This window comes from Trichomycterus rosablanca, chromosome 5, assembly GCF_030014385.1.
Source record: "Trichomycterus rosablanca isolate fTriRos1 chromosome 5, fTriRos1.hap1, whole genome shotgun sequence".
Lineage (NCBI taxonomy): Eukaryota > Metazoa > Chordata > Actinopteri > Siluriformes > Trichomycteridae > Trichomycterus > Trichomycterus rosablanca.
Genome location: NC_085992.1, coordinates 20,314,928 through 20,335,198, shown reverse-complemented (window position 1 = coordinate 20,335,198; position 20,271 = coordinate 20,314,928). Strand labels below are relative to the sequence as shown.

At 37.1% G+C, this 20,271-nt stretch overlaps 1 protein-coding gene across 2 annotated transcripts in view; it reads right to left on the bottom strand.

The window, feature by feature from the left end:
- The window catches only part of gpatch11 (G patch domain containing 11), a 37,334-nt gene extending 19,092 nt beyond the window's left edge, over nucleotides 1-18,242 (bottom strand). Inside the window, exons 1-2 of one of the 2 annotated variants that reach the window (XM_062995824.1) lie at nucleotides 18,056-18,242; nucleotides 9,938-10,158 (exon numbers count right to left, since the gene is read on the bottom strand). In XM_062995824.1, coding sequence (XP_062851894.1) covers nucleotides 9,938-10,158; nucleotides 18,056-18,105 — 271 coding nt within the window. In that variant the 5' untranslated portion in view covers nucleotides 18,106-18,242. The remainder of the gene's footprint in view (nucleotides 1-9,937; nucleotides 10,159-18,055) is intronic. The other variant, XM_062995825.1, reaches the window with a different exon arrangement.
- Nucleotides 18,243-20,271: the final 2,029 nt, after the last annotated feature.

The window sequence follows — 20,271 nt, the reverse complement described above, 5'->3', positions numbered from 1 at the left end:
TCCATGCACACACATACATACTGAGAAAGGTGCTCCATCACAACTCACTGTCTGATTACCCCACCCATCATAGACTGTCATCTTGCCCACTCTGTTTTTTTTTTGTTTTTTTTTGCACATTAACAAAATCACACATTTGTTTGTTTTTTTGTGTTTTACAAAACCACCCTAATTTTTTGCAAATTAGGTTTGTAGTTCTGCAGGCTTGGGAAACTCTTTCCTTACTATAGACTCTTTTGAAGATATTCATTTCAAACAATATTTCTGTCCTTCATCTGTCTTATATTTGTTTATTATTTACTGTACAGCTGTTGTTTATGAAAGGTGAATTATAAATAAAACTTATTAAGTTAAAATGTGTGAAATGTAGTTTCCATCATACAGTCTGCACACCCCGTTCACCTTCTCCACGTTTTATTACATTACAACTCATTCTACAATAGACGAACAGCTTCTACTCTTCTGGGAAGGCTTTCCACAAGGTTTAGGAGTGTGTTTAAGGGAATTTTTGACCATTCTTCCAGAAGCGCATTTGTGAGGTCAGACACTGATGTTGGACGAGAAGGCCTGGCTCACAGTCTCCGCTCTAATTCATCCCAAAGGTGTTCTATCAGGTTGAGGTCTGGACTCTGTGCAGGCCAGTCAAGTTCTTTCACACCAAACTCGCTCATCCATGTCTTTATGGACCTTGCTTTGTGCACTGGTGAGCAGTCATGTTGAAACAGGAAGGGGCCATCCCCAAACTAAGTGGCTGAGCCCAACTCCTGAAAAACAACCCCACACCATAATCCCCCCTCCACCAAACTTTACATTTGGCACAATGCAGTCAGATAAGTACCGTTCTCCTGGCAACCACCAAACCCAGACTCGTCCATCAGATTGCCAGGATGGAGAAGCGTGATTCGTCACTCCAGAGAACACATCTCCACTGCTCTAGAGTCCAGTGGCGGCGTGCTTTACACCACAGCATCCGATGCTTTGCACTGCGCTTGGTGATGTAAGGCTTGGATGCAGCTGCTCAGCCATTGAAACCCATTCCATGAAGCTCTTTACGCACTGTTCTTGAACTAATCAGAAGGCCACATAAAGTTTGGAGGTCTGTAGCGATTGACTCTGCAGAAAGTTGGCGACCTCTGCGCACTATGTGCCTTAGCATCCGCTGCTCCCGCTCTGGTATTTTATGTGGCCTACCACTTGTGGCTGAGTTGCTGTCGTTCCTAATTGCTTCCACTTTGTTAAAATACTACTGACAGTCGACTGTGGAATATTTAGTAGCAAGGAAATTTCACGACTGGACTTGTTGCACAGGTAGCATCCTATCACGGTACCACGCTGGAATTCACTGAGCTCCTGAGAGCAACCCATTCTTTCACAAATGTTTGTAGAAGCAGTCTGCATGCCTAGGTGCTTGGTTTTATACACCTGTGGCCATGGAAGTAATTGGAACACCTAAATCCAATGATTTGGATGGGTGAGTAAATACTTAATATAGTGTATGTCTTTTACTAAGGAGTGGCTTCCGTCTGGCCACTCTACTATAAAGGCGTGATTTGTGGAGTGCTGCCTGGATGGTTGATCTTCTGATAGGTTCTCCCTTCTCCACAAGTACGCTGGAGCTCTGTCAGAGTGACCTTTGGGTTCCTGCTCACCTCCCTGACCAATGCCCGTCTTCCCCAATTGCTCAGTTTGGCCGGGCAGTCAAGTCTAGGAAAATTTTGGGTGATTCCAAACTTCCATTTACGAATGGACCTGTCTTTGGGACCTGTAAAGCTGCAGCAATTATTCTGTACCCTTCTCCAGATCTATGCCTTGACACAATGGCTTGGAGTTTGCCCTGATGTGTACTGTCAACTGTGGGACCTTATATAAGCAGGTGTTGGCAATCCCCAATCATGTCCAATCAATTGAATTTACCACAGGTGGACTCCAAATACATTGTAGAAACATCTCAAGCAGTATCAGTGAAAAAAATGCACCTCAGCTCACTTTTGGGTGTCATATCAAAGGGTGTACAGAAGCTGAGACAGCAAATAAATAAAAAAAAAACCTGCAGTGTTTCTTACATTCATTATGACTTTTATTTAATTATAGACAGTATTCATCCATGATATTTCATATTTTGTCTGGTGAACCTGGTGAATTACATTTGATAATACACATCCATTTCTGCATTTCAGGTCTGCAACACAAAAGAAATTGGGACGGGGCAACTGAGGGCTTGTAATGAAGTTTTAAGAATTAAGTGATTTCAAACATTTGATGTTAACAGGTAATTTGTAGTCATAATTTGGTATAAAAGCAGTATTCATGAAAGGCTTTTAAGGAGCAAAAATGAAAGAGGATTAATGAAAATTGTAAAAACAAATGTTTCTCAAAAAGATTAGAAAGGCTTTGCATATTTCTCCCTCTTCAGCACATCTGGAGGAATTTCAGGACACATTTATAGGACACAAGCCTAAGCTGAACACCTGTTATATCCGATCCCTCAGACAGCACTGCATCAAGAACTGTCATTTATCAATAGCTAATATAACCACATGGACAAAGGATTACTTTGGCAAATCTTTGTTAAGCACTACAATACGGAGTTACATTTGCAAATACCATTTAAAACGTAAAAGCCTTATTGTAAACCATGTCCCGAAGTGGTATAGAGTGTTTTCTGAACACAGATCACAGATTTTTTCTGATGAAAGGGATGGCATGTGCTATAGACCAAAGATGAAAAGGACCATCCAGACTGTTAAGTTCAAAATCCAAGGTCTGTTATGGTATGGAATTGTCAGTGCCCTTTGGCGCATTGGTAATTTACACTTCTGTGATGGCAGCATTAATGCAGAAAAGTACAGTGAGATTTTAGAGCAACAAATACTGCCTTCAAGACGACATCGTTCCCAACAAAAATATGACAACAACAATGTTTTGTTGTATCCTTTAAGGTAGAGATTTGCTTAGTGAAGCAGACAGGAGTGCTAAAGTCAAATGTGTTCAGTCATTGCCTTTAGTGCTGAATAAAACATGTTGTCTGCTAGGACTTTTATGCCTAGGTGGGGTGAATTCTATTCTTAAATATGAAGGATTTAAAATGAGATGTCAATAAACAGTTTGTCACTAAAAACACTTTTACAGGTTTAAAGTGAAGCTCAAACACTCACTTCCTCTTCCAAAGGGTGGAATTAGGCCAGAAAAGTATATTCATGGTATACATGGCCAAGGTATAAAGAAATTGAAGTATCTCTGTTTTAGTATCTCTGACCTCTGGCCCTGGATGTTGTTACAGCCCATATCACACAGATGAATACTTCTTTAGAAGGCCAGGGAGCCTTAAAAAATCCAGTTTAAAATTAAACAATTAAAGACCTTGGTTGCTGATAGATGAAACAACAGCTGAACAACTTTTGATATTTGTAATGATTAACTGATAAAAAGTACAAAGACATGCCTTTTAAAGTTAAATAAAGGTTTAAGAGAATTACCAAATTACAGATAATTTTTTTATTGCATTTTACAAAAATGTTTCAGCTTAAGTTTGCATTTAATTCCTAGTCAAGCCGGGAAGTCTGCACACCCCTTTCACCTTCCACAAATTTTATTACATTACAGACTCATTCTATAATACTGTAGATTTTTGGTCACAAAATTCTACACAAAATAGCCCACAATGACAAGGTGAAAGCAGGTTTTTAGACATTTGTGCTAATTTATTACAAATCAAAATGTAAAATATCATATGTACACAAGTGTGCACACCGTTTGATATGACACCCAAAAGTGAGTGGAGATGCATTTTGTTACTGATACTGATTGAGATGATTCTACAATTTATTTGGAGTCCACCTGTGGTAAATTCAATTGATTGGGCATGATTGGGGATTGCCAACACCTGCCTATATAAGGTCCCACAGTTGACAGTACATATCAGAGCAAACTCCAAGCCATGGGGTCAAAGGAATTATCTGCAGACCTCAGAAACAGGATTGTATCAAGGCATAGATCTGGAGAAGGGTACAGAAAAATTGCTGCAGCTTTACAGGTCCCAAAGAGCACAGTGACCATCATCATTTGTAAATGGAAGAAGTTTGAAACCACCAAAAATCTTCCTAGACCTGGCCGCCTGGCCAAACTGAGCAATCGTGCCTTGGCCAGGGAGGTGAGCAGGAACCTGAGGGTCACTCTGACAGAGCTTCAGTGTATCCCTGTGGAGATGGGAGATCAGAAGATCAACCATCCAGGCAGCACTCCACAAATCATGACTTTATGGTAGAGTGGCCAGACTGAAGTCACTCCTTAGTAAAAGTTTGCCAAAATGCACCTACAGGACTCTCAAACCATGAGAAACAAAATTCTCTGGTCTGATGAAACCAAAATTTAACTTTTTGGCCTGAACACCAAGCGTCACATATGAAGGAAACCAGGCACCACTCATCATTTGCCTAATGCCATCCCTACAGTGAAGCAAATGGTGGCAGCACCATAATGTGGGGATGTGTTTTAGCAGTGGGACCGGGGCGACTAGCCCCGATAGAGGGAAAGATGAATGCAGCTAAGTACACCGATATCCTTAAAGAAAACCTGCTTCAGAGCGTTCTGGACCTCAGACTGGGGGGAAGGTTTACCTTCCAACATGACAACAACCAGAAGCACACAGCCAAGAGAACAAAGAAGTGGCTTCGGAGAAAGTCTGTGAATGTCCTTGAGTGGCCTAGCCAAAGCCCAGACCTGAATCCAATCAAACATCTGTGGAAGGAGCTGAAAATGGCTGTGTATCAACGCTCCCCATCCAACCTGACAGAACTTGCCAAGAGGAATGGGCAAAAATGTCCAGAAACAAGTGTGCCAAGCTTGTAGCTTCTTTCCCAAAATGCCTTGAAGCTGTAATTGCTGCCAAAGGTGCATCAACCAAGCAGTGGTGTATAGTAGCGAAGTAATAATACTTAATTACAGTACTTAATAGGGGTGTAATGATACATAATTTCACGATGCATCGCGATGCAAAAATGTAGCGATGTGCATCGTGGAGATCGGCGATTGCATGTGCGTTCTGTTATTTATGGCATTTAATTAAAATTGTTTTAACACCAGAGGGCGCCCATTGATTCTACCCCTACAAGCACATCATATGTCATGCTCCCATATGCTTACAACTTCTTCCGTTTTGCAATGGAAACCAGAGAAGCTGAATTTGAGATTAAGGATGCTCCGTCCTCTTTTAAATCTGAGGTGTGGCATCACTTTGGTTTCCCTGTTTCTCGAAACAAAAACAGCAAAAGGGTAACTGACAAAAGCAAAACAATTTGCAAATACTGCAAGAAAATCATGGTGTACATAACGGCAAACACTACAAATATGATAACACCTACAGCGCAATCATAGTGAAATGCTCCGTCCACTGCCTGCGAGGAAGAAAGTACTCAAAGGCCAGACATCTCTACAGAACAAGTGAACGAGTTTTTTCAGCAGCAGGAGACATGGTAAGTGCTCAAAGATCTCAGCTTCTGCCTGAAAATGTAGACGTTGATTTTTCTGGAAAAAAAAAAAAAAACGTCTGTACCCTAGGTTATGAAAGTAGGCTGTGCCTGGAGTCAGCTCAGACTCAGCTAAGCTCAGTGAGCTTTGTTTGATTACTTTGATTTTCAATTTAAGATGCCGACAAGTAACTTAAATTTGGTAAACCTGTTAGTAGGTTACAGTACAGTACTGTTACAGTAGCACATTTTGTTGCAGTAACATAATTTCAAGCTCATTTTTTGTTCTTTTTGCAGAGGACCAAGAGGTTATTATGTTTATTTTTATATAAAAGAAAAAGTACACTGTTATGCTTTAGAGATGTTTTCACTCACAAGATAGTGAAGCCACAATAGAGCATTTTGTTTACAATGTTTACAATGTTAAATCTCTGTTCTTGGTAATTACCTTTAATTGCAGGGGACTGAAGTTTCTTTTGTTTAAAAAATGTACAAGAAAATGTGCATTGTTTTGCACTGTTTACACTTCAGAAAAAAAAAATCATTTTCTTCATTCACATTTGTTTAAAATATCGTGAGAAAATCGAATCGTAAACTCGGTCGTAAGCAGAGTATATCATTACAGCCCTAGTACTTAAGTAGTTTTTTGGAGTATCTGTACTTTACTGGAGTATAAAAAAATATCGTTAACTTTTACTTCACTACATTTCCTAAAGAAAATGTGTACTTTTACTCCGATACATTTGCCGTATGTAAATTCATTACTCGTTACTACAAAATAAAACGACAAGAATTTTTTAGCTAAATGATGTGAGATGTGTGACAGAGTGCACGCAGGGTTGGCGAACCTGCGCTTGTAAATTAGATCGGTGGTTAAACACATTAATGCGTATGTGTAAACAAACATTCGCGATCAGAGGGAAGCGCGTCGTTCACTCAAAGATATAAAAATACCGGTATTTCAGAACCTCCCCGTCCAACACACTGATGTTAAGAATAATTAAGTAATCAAAGTAAAGCCAAAGCATCATTTATTTATTATTTATTTATTATTATTATTATTAGCATTAACATTGTTCAGATATCTAGCTACCATTTTCAATTACATTCGAACCACAAATATAACGTTTCACTAAATTTGTTTGTAATTAATTCGGTGCAGACATGAAGACACGTCCATCATTTTTAAAAACTCACCTACAGACAAATATTTCCTCAGATAACTTCTGTATTACACCGGCAGAGGAAAGATTCATGGTGCTGAGGAAAATGCACGTCTTTAACCCTTTAATGGTCTCAGCAAGAACTCAACGTATCCAACTTTTTATGGATGATTTTTCAGCTGCTGACTTCAAGTCGACATACAAGTTAGAAATGGTGTTTTCTTAAAGTAAGAACACCAATATTTTTTTAGTTTAACACATGCCAGTAAGGGAGTAGATACAGCCCAAAAAAGATTATTTAAATACAGCTTATTTTACCCAGCTATTTAGATTTAAACTAATAGTTGAGCAGATCATTAAAGGGTTAAAAGTGCCACATGTTTTGTTAAACTTTCTTGAGTTTTGCTTCAAATTAATTCTGGTTATTGGGATATATACAGTATTCCTGACTTGAATATACTACCCAAATATAGGGCTGGACGATATGGCTAAAATTTATATCACGATATGACTCCTAATTTCGGTCGATACGATATAATTCCGATATCAATATGAATAATACAAATGTCAGAAAAACTGCCAGGAACACCAACATTGAAAGGCTGTACCTGCGAACCTCTGAAAAATTTATTTGCAAAGTCTATGAAATCTCACCCTTTACAACTACATAATATTTTAGAAATAATAATAATAATAATAATAATAAAAATAAATTAGCTTTCACCTTTTACTTGTATTCAGCATTTGTATACAGACAAAAACACGACATCATTCTCAAATAAACATAAGCTTTGACAATATACTGTATAATATAATATATTAACATATGTCTTAACCAGAGGTGGAAAGAGTACTAAAATATTGTACTCAAGTAAAAGTACTATTACTTTAATAAATTTTTACTTAAGTACGAGTAAAGTTACTAGTCTAAAAATCTACTCAAGTAAAAGTTAACTCATTTAAAATGTACTCAGAGTAAACGTTACTTAGTTACTTTATTAACAGCGCGGGGGGGGGGTCTCTTCTGTGTAATGCAAACAGGACAAGTGGATATAAATCTCACAATAGTTGTTTTTAATTCAAATATAATAGAAGAAACATGTTGATACAACATTTAAAACATTTAGGGGTGTGTAATGTGTCATTTTAGTCCCATAAAACTTTTTTAAACTGTATAACCACTAGTGATGTGTCGTAGAATTATTTGAATCTATTGAACGGCCCTTTAAACTGAAATAAAGGAATCGATTCGCGCTTCTGGGAGTCGTTATGTATATATACGGCTCTTTAAAAGGAACCGAGACAAAAGATCCGACTCCCCGTCGCAGAATTCACTGCAGCAGATTCCCAGACGCGATTTCTTTAGCGTTTATTATTTTACTCAGTAACGGATCTTATTTAAAATGTAGCGAATTACAATTCTTAATACAAAACATACTTAAGTAAAAGAAAAATTACAGGCTGTGAAATCTACTTTAAAAAGTATAAGTACACAAAAAACAAAAAAGTACACTCAATTACAGTAACGCGAGTAAATGTAATTCGTTACTTTCCACCTCTGGTCTTAACTAACTTTAATCCACAACATGGACTGATTATTATTTGTATGTAAACATTTTCAAACAAAAGTGCTCAACCAGGATAAAGAATATAAAAAGTGCTTAAGAGTTGCTGCGGAATTTGCTGCAGCAGATGTTTTGCTTAAAGTATACAGAAAAAAAAAAGAGTCTAGTCTTTCCTCTTTTATCAACTATTTCTACTGCTTCTTTTTTAACTGTGGATGCTCGTTCACTCACAGCTGTTGATCTCATTTTGCTGCTAATATCCACCGTGTTGTAGCGGAGTGTAATCAGAGCGGTGACGCAGAGCACTGGCTTCGTGCCTGTGGCGTACGGCATCACGCACTGACGTATGCATATCGATCGAATTTGTTTAAAAATCATATCACCGTTATTGAAACATTTTCTATCGCGATATACGTATATCGATATCGAATTAATGTCCAGCACTACCCAAATAAAAAATGGGACAGTATAGAAAATGCAAATAAAATAGATGCAGTGTTTCTTACATTTACATCGACTCTTATTTCATCCTATATGGACCCAAAATATTTAATGTTCTGTCTGGTCAACTTCATTACAATTCTTAACATACACATACAGTACATGCATTTTTCTACAACGCATTCTAAAAAAGTTGGAACATAGCAATATAGGGCTAGTTATAAGGTAAAAAAAACAACTAAATAATGATGTGATTTCAAATTGGTGATGTGAACAGCTGATTATAATCATGAATTGGCACAAATCATGTTCAGATGGAAGGAAGAAAAAAGGTTGTTAAGGTGGTTTACAGGATTAAAAGAACAATCTTCATATTTTTCAAAATGACCGCTTCAGTTTATACTAACAGCATTTACTTCTACTTTTAATACTTAATACAAATTACTTTTGATACTTAAGTACATTAAAAATCAGATACTTTTAGACTTTTACTCAAGTAATATTCTAAAAGGTGACTTTTACTTCTATCTATAGAAAATTTCTGGTAAGATACTTGTACTTTTACTCAAGTATGGCCTTCAGGTACTTTATACACCACTGCAACCAAGTATTAGGCTAAGGGTGTGTACAGATATGTAACCCCTAAATAAAAAAATTTTCAGTAAAATAAAATTGCATATGTTCTAAACGCTGTTTTCACTTCGTAATTATTGGCAATTGTGTGTAGATGTTTGAGGCAAAAAAAGAGCACACAATCTATTATAGAATGAGTCTGTAATGTAATAAAACGTAGAAAAGGTGAAAGGGGTGTGCAGACTTTCCGGCTCGACTGTATATGGATACCTAAAGCAAGTACTGGTTAAATGAAAGTATTTTGATTCCAGTGTCTCAACAATAAATAGAAAATGAATCAAGCAGTTTTTTCTTTTATTCCCCTTACTTTTTTAATGAACTGCTAGAGGACTAAATCAATGATAAAGACATTAATCAATGATAAAGCATATGATAGGCATAAATCAATGATAAAGTTGATAAAAACAAGCAACAAAGACCAGCTTTCCAACTATAATGGATAAAAGTAAAAGTTTTTGTTTAATGTGCATAATCACAGAAACAAGCTAGAAAAAATGAAAGATAAAGGCTGCTTCATAAACTATAAGTTTGAAACAGTCTCAATCACGGTGCCGATAAATACTGTAATGATAAAGCCTTAACAGTTGTCAGATTTATAGGTCCTAACACTGACAAGTAACACATAATTGAACATTGCACTGCAGCCATAAAAATATATAACAGTACTAACCTTCTTTACCCAGGCCTTGTCCTGCATTGTACCCCATCTTCTGCAGCAGTGCAAACCCTTTATTTTCTCTGCTTATAGAAGTTTGCAGAGCTGCATCTCGTCTTTCCTGCTCCTGTTCTTTGTAGCTTTTCTGATGACTCTGAGTAATTGCTGCTTTTGTCTCCTTTCTCAAAACCGTCTTTACACGTTTCAACATTGGCACACCTGGCCGAACATCTAATCTGACAAAACACCAAAATTAGCAATTAAAATTAAAATAAAGTTTTTGAAGTTTTGTTGTTTGATGCTTATTAGAATTTAAACATCTTGTTTTGCACATTGGTTACATTCCTGACAGGAGAGGTAGTTAGGTTACACATGAATTTTGAATAAGCTGAAGCCGGTTTACCAGCTAAGCAGAAAGACCAATAAAAAAGGAATTGCATTAATCTAAGCGTGAAAAGATGAAAGCAAGTACCAACATTTAGTGTGTGGTGTTCCACAGGGGTCAGTACTGGGACCTCTATTCTTTACACTCTATATGCTTCCATTAGGAAAAATTATTCATAAACATGGCATAAATTTTCACTGCTATGCAGACGACACACAGCTGTATATATCAGCCAAACTAAATGGTACTGACACAATCAGTAAGATTGAAGATTGTGTAAACGACATGAAAAACTGGATGTCGTGTAACTTTCTTTTACTAAATTCAGATAAAACAGAGGTCTTACTTGTTGGATTTAAAGCTGCAAGAGACAAGTTGTCTAACCTGGTGCTAAACCTAAACACTTTCTCTGTTACTCAGAGCTTAGATGTAAAAAAAAAAACTTGGGTGTCACAATAGATTCAGATCTCTCCTTAGATACACACGTTAATAATATTACTAGAGTTGCTTTCTTTCATCTGCGTAATATTTCTAAAATAAGAAATATACTATCTGTAAATGACGCCGAAAAACTGATCCATGCATTTATAACTTCTTGGTTAGATTATTGTAATGTTCTTCTCACTGGATGCTCTGGTAGATCCATAAACAAACTCCAGTTAGTTCAAAATGCAGCAGCTTGAGTGCTAACCAGAACTAGAAAGTTTGATCATATTAGTTCTGTTCTATCATCTCTACACTGGCTGCCAGGTAAATTCCGCATTGATTACAAAATACTTTTACTAACTTATAAAGTGCTACATGGTCTGGCTCCACAGAATCTGAGTGAGCTGATTGATCACTACAACCCAGCATGTCCACCTGCTCACAAGATGCAGGGTTACTTATAGTTCCAAGAATTAAAAAGATCACAGCTGGTGGAAGAGCATTTTCTTACAAAGCTCTACAACTCAATGTTTAAGTCTAGACTGTAAACATATTTATTTACTCAGGCTTTTGATTGGTATAGACAAAGGCACAGAGCTTGGGGTTTCTTGGTCATAGAAACTTGTGGTGATCAGGGCTGTTGGGTTGCTGTCGTTCTGCCTCTCTTGTCCGATCACTCAGGTTTGATGGTGGTGGGGGAGGTGGGCGCTGATGTCCTGTGAAAGCCTTCATGACCTTGTTCCCTGCTCGCCCTCCCTTTTAGTTATGCTGTAATAATTAGGGCTGCCGGAGTCTAAAGCTCTCTGTAAAAATGATATTTTACTCAACTCACATTTCACATTTTTAACTACATTTTCTGTTGTCTTACCCCGAGGTGGTTCTGATGGAAACCTGTTTACCCGCCCGAGATTAAGCAATGAAGTCGAGACTGCCGTGCCAACAATGCTTCTTCTGCCGGATGTGACGGGTACCTGGCGTGTTTGCACCAAGAATGTTAAGAACTCACTACAGACTATTTTACAGACTGGACTGAATGAATTATTATTTATTTATTAATCTATTTATTTATTGCTAGTTATAACTTTTAGTTCATTTTAATTCTGTGTTGGTATGATTTGTGTAAATTCAATTTATTTAAAGTATTCTCCAGGCTACCCAAGAAGGATGGGCCCTGCTGAGTCTGGTTCCTCTCAAGGTTTCTTCCTGTAATTTTAAGGGAGTTTTTCCTTGCCACTGTCGCCCTCGGCTTGCTCAACAAGGGTTTTTGTATCTGTTGGTCCTGGATTTTGTAAAGTTGCTTTGAGACAATGTCTATTGTAAAAAGTGCTATATAAATAAATTTTACTTGACTTGACATAGGAAACTGTATTTTAGTGTTTGTTTATATTATTTTTGTGTTATTTTCTGTGTAAAAACAACCCCATTAATTTACAAAAGCCTAAATATATGAAGTTCCATGGGACCATGAAACGCATTAACAGGTTTCCCATATGGGAAAAAAATATCTTGAAACTCAACGTCTTCTAAACTCAGTGCCTCTCCCAGAACCAAGTGACGTTGGGTTTCAAGGTACCACTGTACTGCTAAAATTTGTATTGATGATTGTTATGGTGATCCAAAATTAAACTTTTCTTAAATGTGGCAAAGTTTGACTTTTTGGTTAAATGTAAAATCCACTTGGGATAAAAGTCAGGTGAAAAGAGCTAAAAATGTGCTTGTAAATGTAAGAAAAAATATTACAACTCCAGATTCATCCAGTACCTCTCCAAAATATGTAGTTTTGGCACAAACTTAAGATTCCATGGGGTATGTAAGCAAGGAGACTGTAAGCAATCCCTATACCCCTGATGCGGTTGACGTTCCTACTGCACCTACATTGGACCCTGATCTGACAACAGCAGCTCAACCATCACTTAGTACAAATCATTTTCATGTTCAGAGAGATGAAGAAAAAACTAAATATTGCATTAACCTCAATCTGTATTTAAAATGAAGGACATTTTGTCCATGTTACCATCTCATAAGAAACCCGAACAATTTGTACAAAATCTTAAGAACTTGACGGCACACTCTCAAATGACTGGTCCAAATTTTCGCACTATTTTATTGCGTGCTATGGAACAAGGTGTCACTGACTAAAGCTCAATTGATGGATGCAGCACCTACATAACGTCAGTGTAGGGCTGGGCGGTATGACCAAAAATTTGTATCATGGCAATTTTTTACAGTATATTTTTTTTGTATGACTGGGACTTTTTATATGTCTGGCTTATTCTACTGTCATGAGTATATAGAATATAAAAAGCTTTGATTTCACCATGTACTGGTGCTGGTCATAAAATTAGAATATCATGAAAAAGTTGATTTCAGTAATTCCATTCAAAAAGTGAAACTTGTGTATTATATTCATTCATTACACACAGACTGATATATTTCAAATGTTTATTTCTTTTAATGTTGATGATTATAACTGACAACTAATGAAAACCCCAAATTCAGTATCTCAGAAAATTAGAATATTGTGACAAGGTACAATATTGAAGACACCTGGTGCCACACTCTAATCAGCTAATTAACTCAAAACACCTGCAAAGGTCTTTAAATGGTCTCTCAGTCTAGTTCTGTAGGCTACACAATCATGGGGAAGACTGCTGACTTGACAGTTGTCCAAAAGACGACCATTGACACCTTGCACAAGGAGGGCAAGACACAAAAGGTCATTGCTAAAGAGGCTGGCTGTTCACAGAGCTCTGTGTCCAAGCACATTAATAGAGAGGCGAAGGGAAGGAAAAGATGTGGTAGAAAAAAGTGTACAAGCAATAGGGATAACCACACCCTGGAGAGGATTGTGAAACAAAACCCATTCAAAAATGTGGGGGAGATTCACAAAGAGTGGACTGCAGCTGGAGTCAGTGCTTCAAGAACCACCACGCACAGACGTATGCAAGACATGGGTTTCAGCTGTCGCATTCCTTGTGTCAAGCCACTCTTGAACAAGAGACAGCGTCAGAAGCGTCTCGCCTGGGCTAAAGACAAAAAGGACTGCTGAGTGGTCCAAAGTTATGTTCTCTGATGAAGGTAAATTTTGCATTACCTTTGGAAATCAAGGTCCCAGAGTCTGGAGGAAAAGAGGAGAGGCACAGAATCCACGTTGCTTGAGGTCCAGTCTAAAGTATCCACAGTCAGTGATGGTTTGGAGTGCCATGTCATCCGCTGGTGTTGGTCCACTGTGTTTTCTGAGGTCCAAGGTCAACGCAGCCGTCTACCAGGAAGTTTTAGAGCACTTCATGCTTCCTGCTGCTGACCAACTTTATGGAGATGCAGATTTCATTTTCCAACAGGACTTGGCACCTGCACACAGTGCCAAAGCTACCAGTACCTGGTTTAAGGACCATGGTATCCCTGTTCTTAATTGGCCAGCAAACTCGCCTGACCTTAACCCCATAGAAAATCTATGGGGTATTGTGAAGAGGAAGATGCGATACGCCAGACCCAACAATTCAGAAGAGCTGAAGGCCACTATCAGAGCAACCTGGGCTCTCATAACACCTGAGCAGTGCCACAGACTGATGGACTCCATGCCACGCCGCATTGCTGCAGTAATCCAGGCAAAAGGAGCCCCAACTAAGTATTGAGTGCTGTACATGCTCATACTTTTCATGTTCATACTTTTCAGTTGGCCAACATTTCTAAAAATCCTTTTTTTGTATTGGTCTTAAGTAATATTCTAATTTTCTGAGATACTGAATTTGGGGTTTTCATTAGTTGTCAGTTATAATCATCAACATTAAAAGAAATAAACATTTGAAATATATCAGTCTGTGTGTAATGAATGAATATAATATACAAGTTTCACTTTTTGAATGGAATTACTGAAGTAAATCAACTTTTTCATGATATTCTAATTTTATATGACCAGCACCAGTATATAATAATGGTTTTGAATACTATAAGCTTTGCTTGGCCCCACAAAATGATACAATATATGATGGAATCAGTACGCGTTAAACAGTTGCAATAAATACAATTTTTACTGTTTATTTAATATTTAAGCATTGTACAATTACCCTTAGCTCTCTCTTTAACAAATAAAATGATGTTTGCAAACTCCACTGTACAACTTGACCACAGGTCTGTTGTAGAAAAGTGGATAACTTAAAATATCTCTGCTTCCAATTCACTAATAACGTTGGTTTGGCAACTGACCTAAAGTATTTTCGCCCCGTAAGACATACCATGATTCCACCGTTTTAATTATTGCCCTGAAAGCTTCTTTCTCGACTGTCTATAGAGGAATCGTGTCCTTGCATATGTGGATTGTTACTGCGTTCGTAATATCATTGTTTGCAGCCGTGGCTCGACAAACTGTACAGCATATAGTGTTTTAGTCTGTTCTAAACTGCCAACACGCCTAATTTATTTGGCAGGTTCCTCCGGTGCATATTTGGTCTTCCTCTCTTTATCCTCCATCTTTTTTTTTTTTTTTTTTACAACATATCGAGGAAGTCTCTCTCATCTGTTAACCCTGTCATGCTAACGCTACTTGGCTAACTTGTGAACTGTATCTAAACTGCACAATGCTCCATAGTGCTTTTAGCAACACAATATTATATTATTTGCTGCCTACTGAAGCCTACAGCTGTTGTATTAACTATGCTACGGTATGGTAGTATTTGGAAAATCCATATGGTATGAAGAATCAAAGACAGTATACCAAATGTACTGTCATACCGCCCAGCACTACGTCAGTGTAATGATTTTCCATATGAATTAGCTAGGCCTGAGAATGCTCAGGAGAGTGTCAAAGGCAAAGAACCTCTGTCCTTTCCATGATATGACAGTAAACATATTCATAGATTCTGTGACAAATTGTTGGATTTCTTAAAATGTACTTGCTGTAAACAGTAGGGCTGCAACGATTAGTCGACGTAATCGATAACGTCGACTATAAAAATTTGTCGACGTGGAATTTCATTGTCGACGCATCGTTATTATTGCAATGCACTAAAAGAACTGCAGGGGGCGCAGCGGGGAGTTTATGAAGACAGAGAGGTAAAGATAAAGAGACTGAAACTTTCTAAAGTATTTCAGCCAAAATAACCCAAAGAAACGAGATGGGCGCAGACACTACAAAGCAGAGTTATGGTTTCACACCAGCACTACAGTGAAACGCCTTGCGGCCGTGATGACCAGCGTTATTCCGGTAAGTTTTTACACCGCTTTGTGCTTTAACCAACGTAGTTATTAAATGTTTGTTAATGCTAGAGTACTTGTCGGAAAACTATTTAAGAGATAGCTATTTTTCAGGTTTGTTTGCTAGCTAACTCATTAAGTGCAATAGTTAATCAGTCATTTATATGAGTAACGTTATATAACTTAACATTATAGCCTAACGTTACCCTGTCTCATCTTCCATATTTTTTGCTCTCGTTAATGAGAGCACTGATTCTAAATAATAAGCCTCCTCTACTTAATGATAGCTAGTTAGCTCAGCAGATAATTCAGTTAAGATATTTAACCTGTTATGGTTTAGTTGGCATAGCCAGTAAACTATTTGTAACTATGATACATAGCCTTCAGTTTGTGATAATTAATACAGCTTTCTCTTTTGCTCTTTCTATTAATAGCACTAAGCAATGGAGTGTGGATGAGAAGAGAAGAGGTTCATGCACCCCTCAAATGTCTGAGGTCTTCACAGACAGCATTCACAAGTTTCTCAACGACATGTTATAAATGTTTTTGACTTCCAGAGTGATAACTTCTGAAACATAACAGTTTCTAATGCTGTCCAAAGCTTTCTTATTTAATTGAATTTTTTATTGTGATTGTGTATTAATGTTTCAAATATATTTAATTAAACTATCAAGCTTAAGTTTCATATTCATGTTTTATGGGTCATTATTTTAATTTGATATTGGAACTTAAATAACATAACAGGGTTTTGTTATGTTAAGGCAGAGATGGAGGGTATGACATAAATAATCGTTGACTAGTCGACTAATCGAAAAAATAATCGTCAGATTAGTCGACTACTAAAATAATCGTTAGTTGCAGCCCTAGTAAACAGGCAGATTTAACTGTCGTGACTAATTATAAACCAAACAAAGGTGAGAGGCCTGCTGCCTTTGTTGGATGCTTTTTGAAAACATGGACAGAGTACGCTGGTCTTGGATTAGAGTATGATTCAGGATGTTGGCCTCTATTAATATCTGTTTGACTAATACAGACACAAAAGTTAATGAGACTCCAACCTTGCCTTCTACAAATGTCAGCGCTGGATTTACAAAACAAGAGTCCATGAGCTTAAATCTGTTGGGTCATTGACCGTAAAATCAGAAATCACTGTTATTGGTATTAGTCTTTTGTTAATGCGTTGTGACTAAACATATTTTTGAGTTTCTGTTTGATAAATGTGCAAACACTTTTACTCTCAGGGTTTTCAAGATGGTTCGTGCAGACGCAGCAGCTCGATGCTCTCCCTACTTTTGCAGCTAACTCTAACCCTATTTTTCCTTTTTTTGTTGTTTTATATTTTTCACTACATTAAACCCATTAGGAAATGTATTTTATAATGTAGTTCTAGTAACTAGTACAAGTGACTAGGTAACTACTACAGCATTTAATATTTTCAAATCTACACTGAAGAAGAAGCTGTTATTTGTCATCTTTTACAATATTACTATGACCATTTTGTTGGGCTTTTATTTTGTAATGCAAATGTAGTAAGTACTGCAACTCACTAGATAACTACTACAACCTGTATCATATTTTAGGCTTATTAAATAATTTACATTTATTTCTTTTAATGATTACTGTACGCAAAGTGTAGTACTTTTCTTGTGTAATGCAAGTGTAGCTGGCGGCACGTCACTAGGCAACTACCACAACCTTTAATCTATTATAAGAAGTTATCCGCTTCACGCAGTTTTTAGACGTTCCCTTAGTTCTTGAACACAGATTAACCTATCTGTCAAGAAATAGCGTTAATTAAAAATTAACTCGTTCTTAATGCTCCGTGCGAGCGGGTACCTTTTTTTAATCATACGTTTAGACTGTAAAAAGCGTCGATAGTCCGCAGTTAAATACACACGCTCAGTACTAACAACTACGTTATCTTACTACACGCGTTGTAATTTTTCAAAGGTTAAAAACAAAGTAAGTAACAGAATTTCGTTTTGGCATATTTTGCTGCATATTCAACGAGTACTGACACTCGGCGTTTCCACTTCCCTGATTACTTTCACGGCATTAGGTCAAGACAATATTGCTTAAATAGTTTAAATGTCACGGAACTTCCAAAAAACTGCTGTAGAATAACTTACAATGGGTTAAGAAAAGCTTCAGACATATAATCGTCTTCCCCCTCTGCCATTCTTTTACAGCTGTTAATCTTCTTCTTCGTTTTACTTCTTCTTCTTTGTGTTCATTGGCAGTTGGCAGACCAAGCTTATCGATGCATTACCGCCACTAACTGAATTGGAGTGTGGATCGGGGGTATTCCAAAAAGCGGGTTAAGTGATTAAACCGGGTAAGTAACTCAGAATTAACGAAAACTAGAGGTTTTCCATTACAGAAACCGAGATTAAAGAGAGCCTGTGTCAGTTACTATAGCAACTTACGCTCTGAAGCTAACCTGCTCGCTGGCAGGTTAACTTAAACCTAAACCGGGGTTACTCGCACTTTTCTCATGCAAACCTGGCGTGTCCTTTCCTCGAGGATCGAAGAGCTCTTATTCGGAAACAAGTCATTAAACTCAAGAGACAAAAATAACATGTTATGATCAAACATAGCTTTTTGTGTTCTAAATATTTCAGATATTTGGTAGGACATTTTTACTGTTCTAAGCTGAGCTTTGGAGGTGGATGGTCCCTTATTCGGAACTGCCCATCACATTCTGTTAGAGGACAGTCGCACACATTATCATGGTAGATCAAATGAAATGCCATGCTCTATGTTCAACATATACTTTACCTCTGTAAATTATCCCAGTATCATCCCACTCTGAGGCAGCGGAGATGGTTTCTTTATCGTCCTTCAACAGTGGTTTTTCTGGTTTTTCACCAATCACTGGAGAGATGGCAATAAAAAGTGTTCAGACTGTACCAATGCAGTTCTTAATATTCCACAGTTTATGCACTAGAAACTAATGATTTACATGTAATAAACATGCCTTGAACATAGTTTTTGTATTTCATTTTTATCCATGCCATGTGCATCTGATTCCACTTGGATTACACCTAGATTGAGTAAATGAAAGAAAAAAACGTGTAGAATTGAGACAAATATTACAACTGACACAATAAACATTTTGTGTTATCCTTCTGCTAAATGTTGAATTATGGTTAAAGTTTTTTTTTATTTCATTTAAACTCACGCATTAACTGTAAGCTTTTTTTTTGTCCATTTGCGACGTCCTTTTTTATGGACGCTGCTGTATTACTTTTATACGGTGGCCCGCTGAGTCAAAACACAATAACATTTACAAAACAAACAAAAGCTGACAACACAACAACATTAAGGGAAAACGCAAACACATTAAGGAGAACACAACAACATTAAGGGAAAATGCGAACACATTAAGGACAACACAACAACATTAAGGACAACACAACACAATAACATTAAGGACAACACAACAACATTAGGGACAACACAACACAACAACATTAAGGGAAAACGCAACCAAATTAAGACAACACAAATACATTTCCCAAAACGGAAGTGCTCCCGGTCACTAGAGGGCTCCTCTATAGTTTATTATCTTTATGAACATGTAGCAAAAAAAACAAAAAGCACAGATGAAGCAGTGCAGCGTAGTGTAGCGAATCTGGCTCTGGTTTACTGTTTCAGTGCTGTAATTCCAAATAAAATTGACCTTTTTAGTGTCGGCGGTTTGTATAGCGCTTTTTCGTTATTTAAACATCAGGCAGCTACTAGCTTGCCAAATCGCTATTATAATTGCAAAATCAGCTAACTTGAGCTTTAACCAGACCGCCATATTGTGCCACACCTTTACAATTTAACATATTTTAAAAACATAAATAATTTAACAGTATATTTACAATGTATTAGCTAGTTATCATTAGCCATTTTATGCATTCATATTAATGCCCGTTATAAGTGCTTAAAAACACCTAAGAGCTACTTATTTGATGAATTCTTACACATGAAAATAGGCAAATATTCATATAACATATATTGTGCATTTATTCAGAAAAATGAAGCAATTACAGTGTCATTTAATGTGATGTATTAATGTCAAACTCATTTTTATATACAGTGGGGTCAAAAAGTATTTAGTTAGCCACTGATTGTGCAAGTTCTCCTACTTAGAAAGATAAGAGAGGTCTGTACTTTTCATCATAGGTACACTTCAACTATGAGAGACAAAATGAGAAAAAAAAATCCAGGAAATCACATTGAAGCATTTTTAAAGAATTTATTTGTAAATTATGGTGGGAAATAAGTATTTGGTCAATAACAAAAGTTCAACTCGATACTTTGTAACATAACCTTTGTTGGCAATGACAGAGGTCAA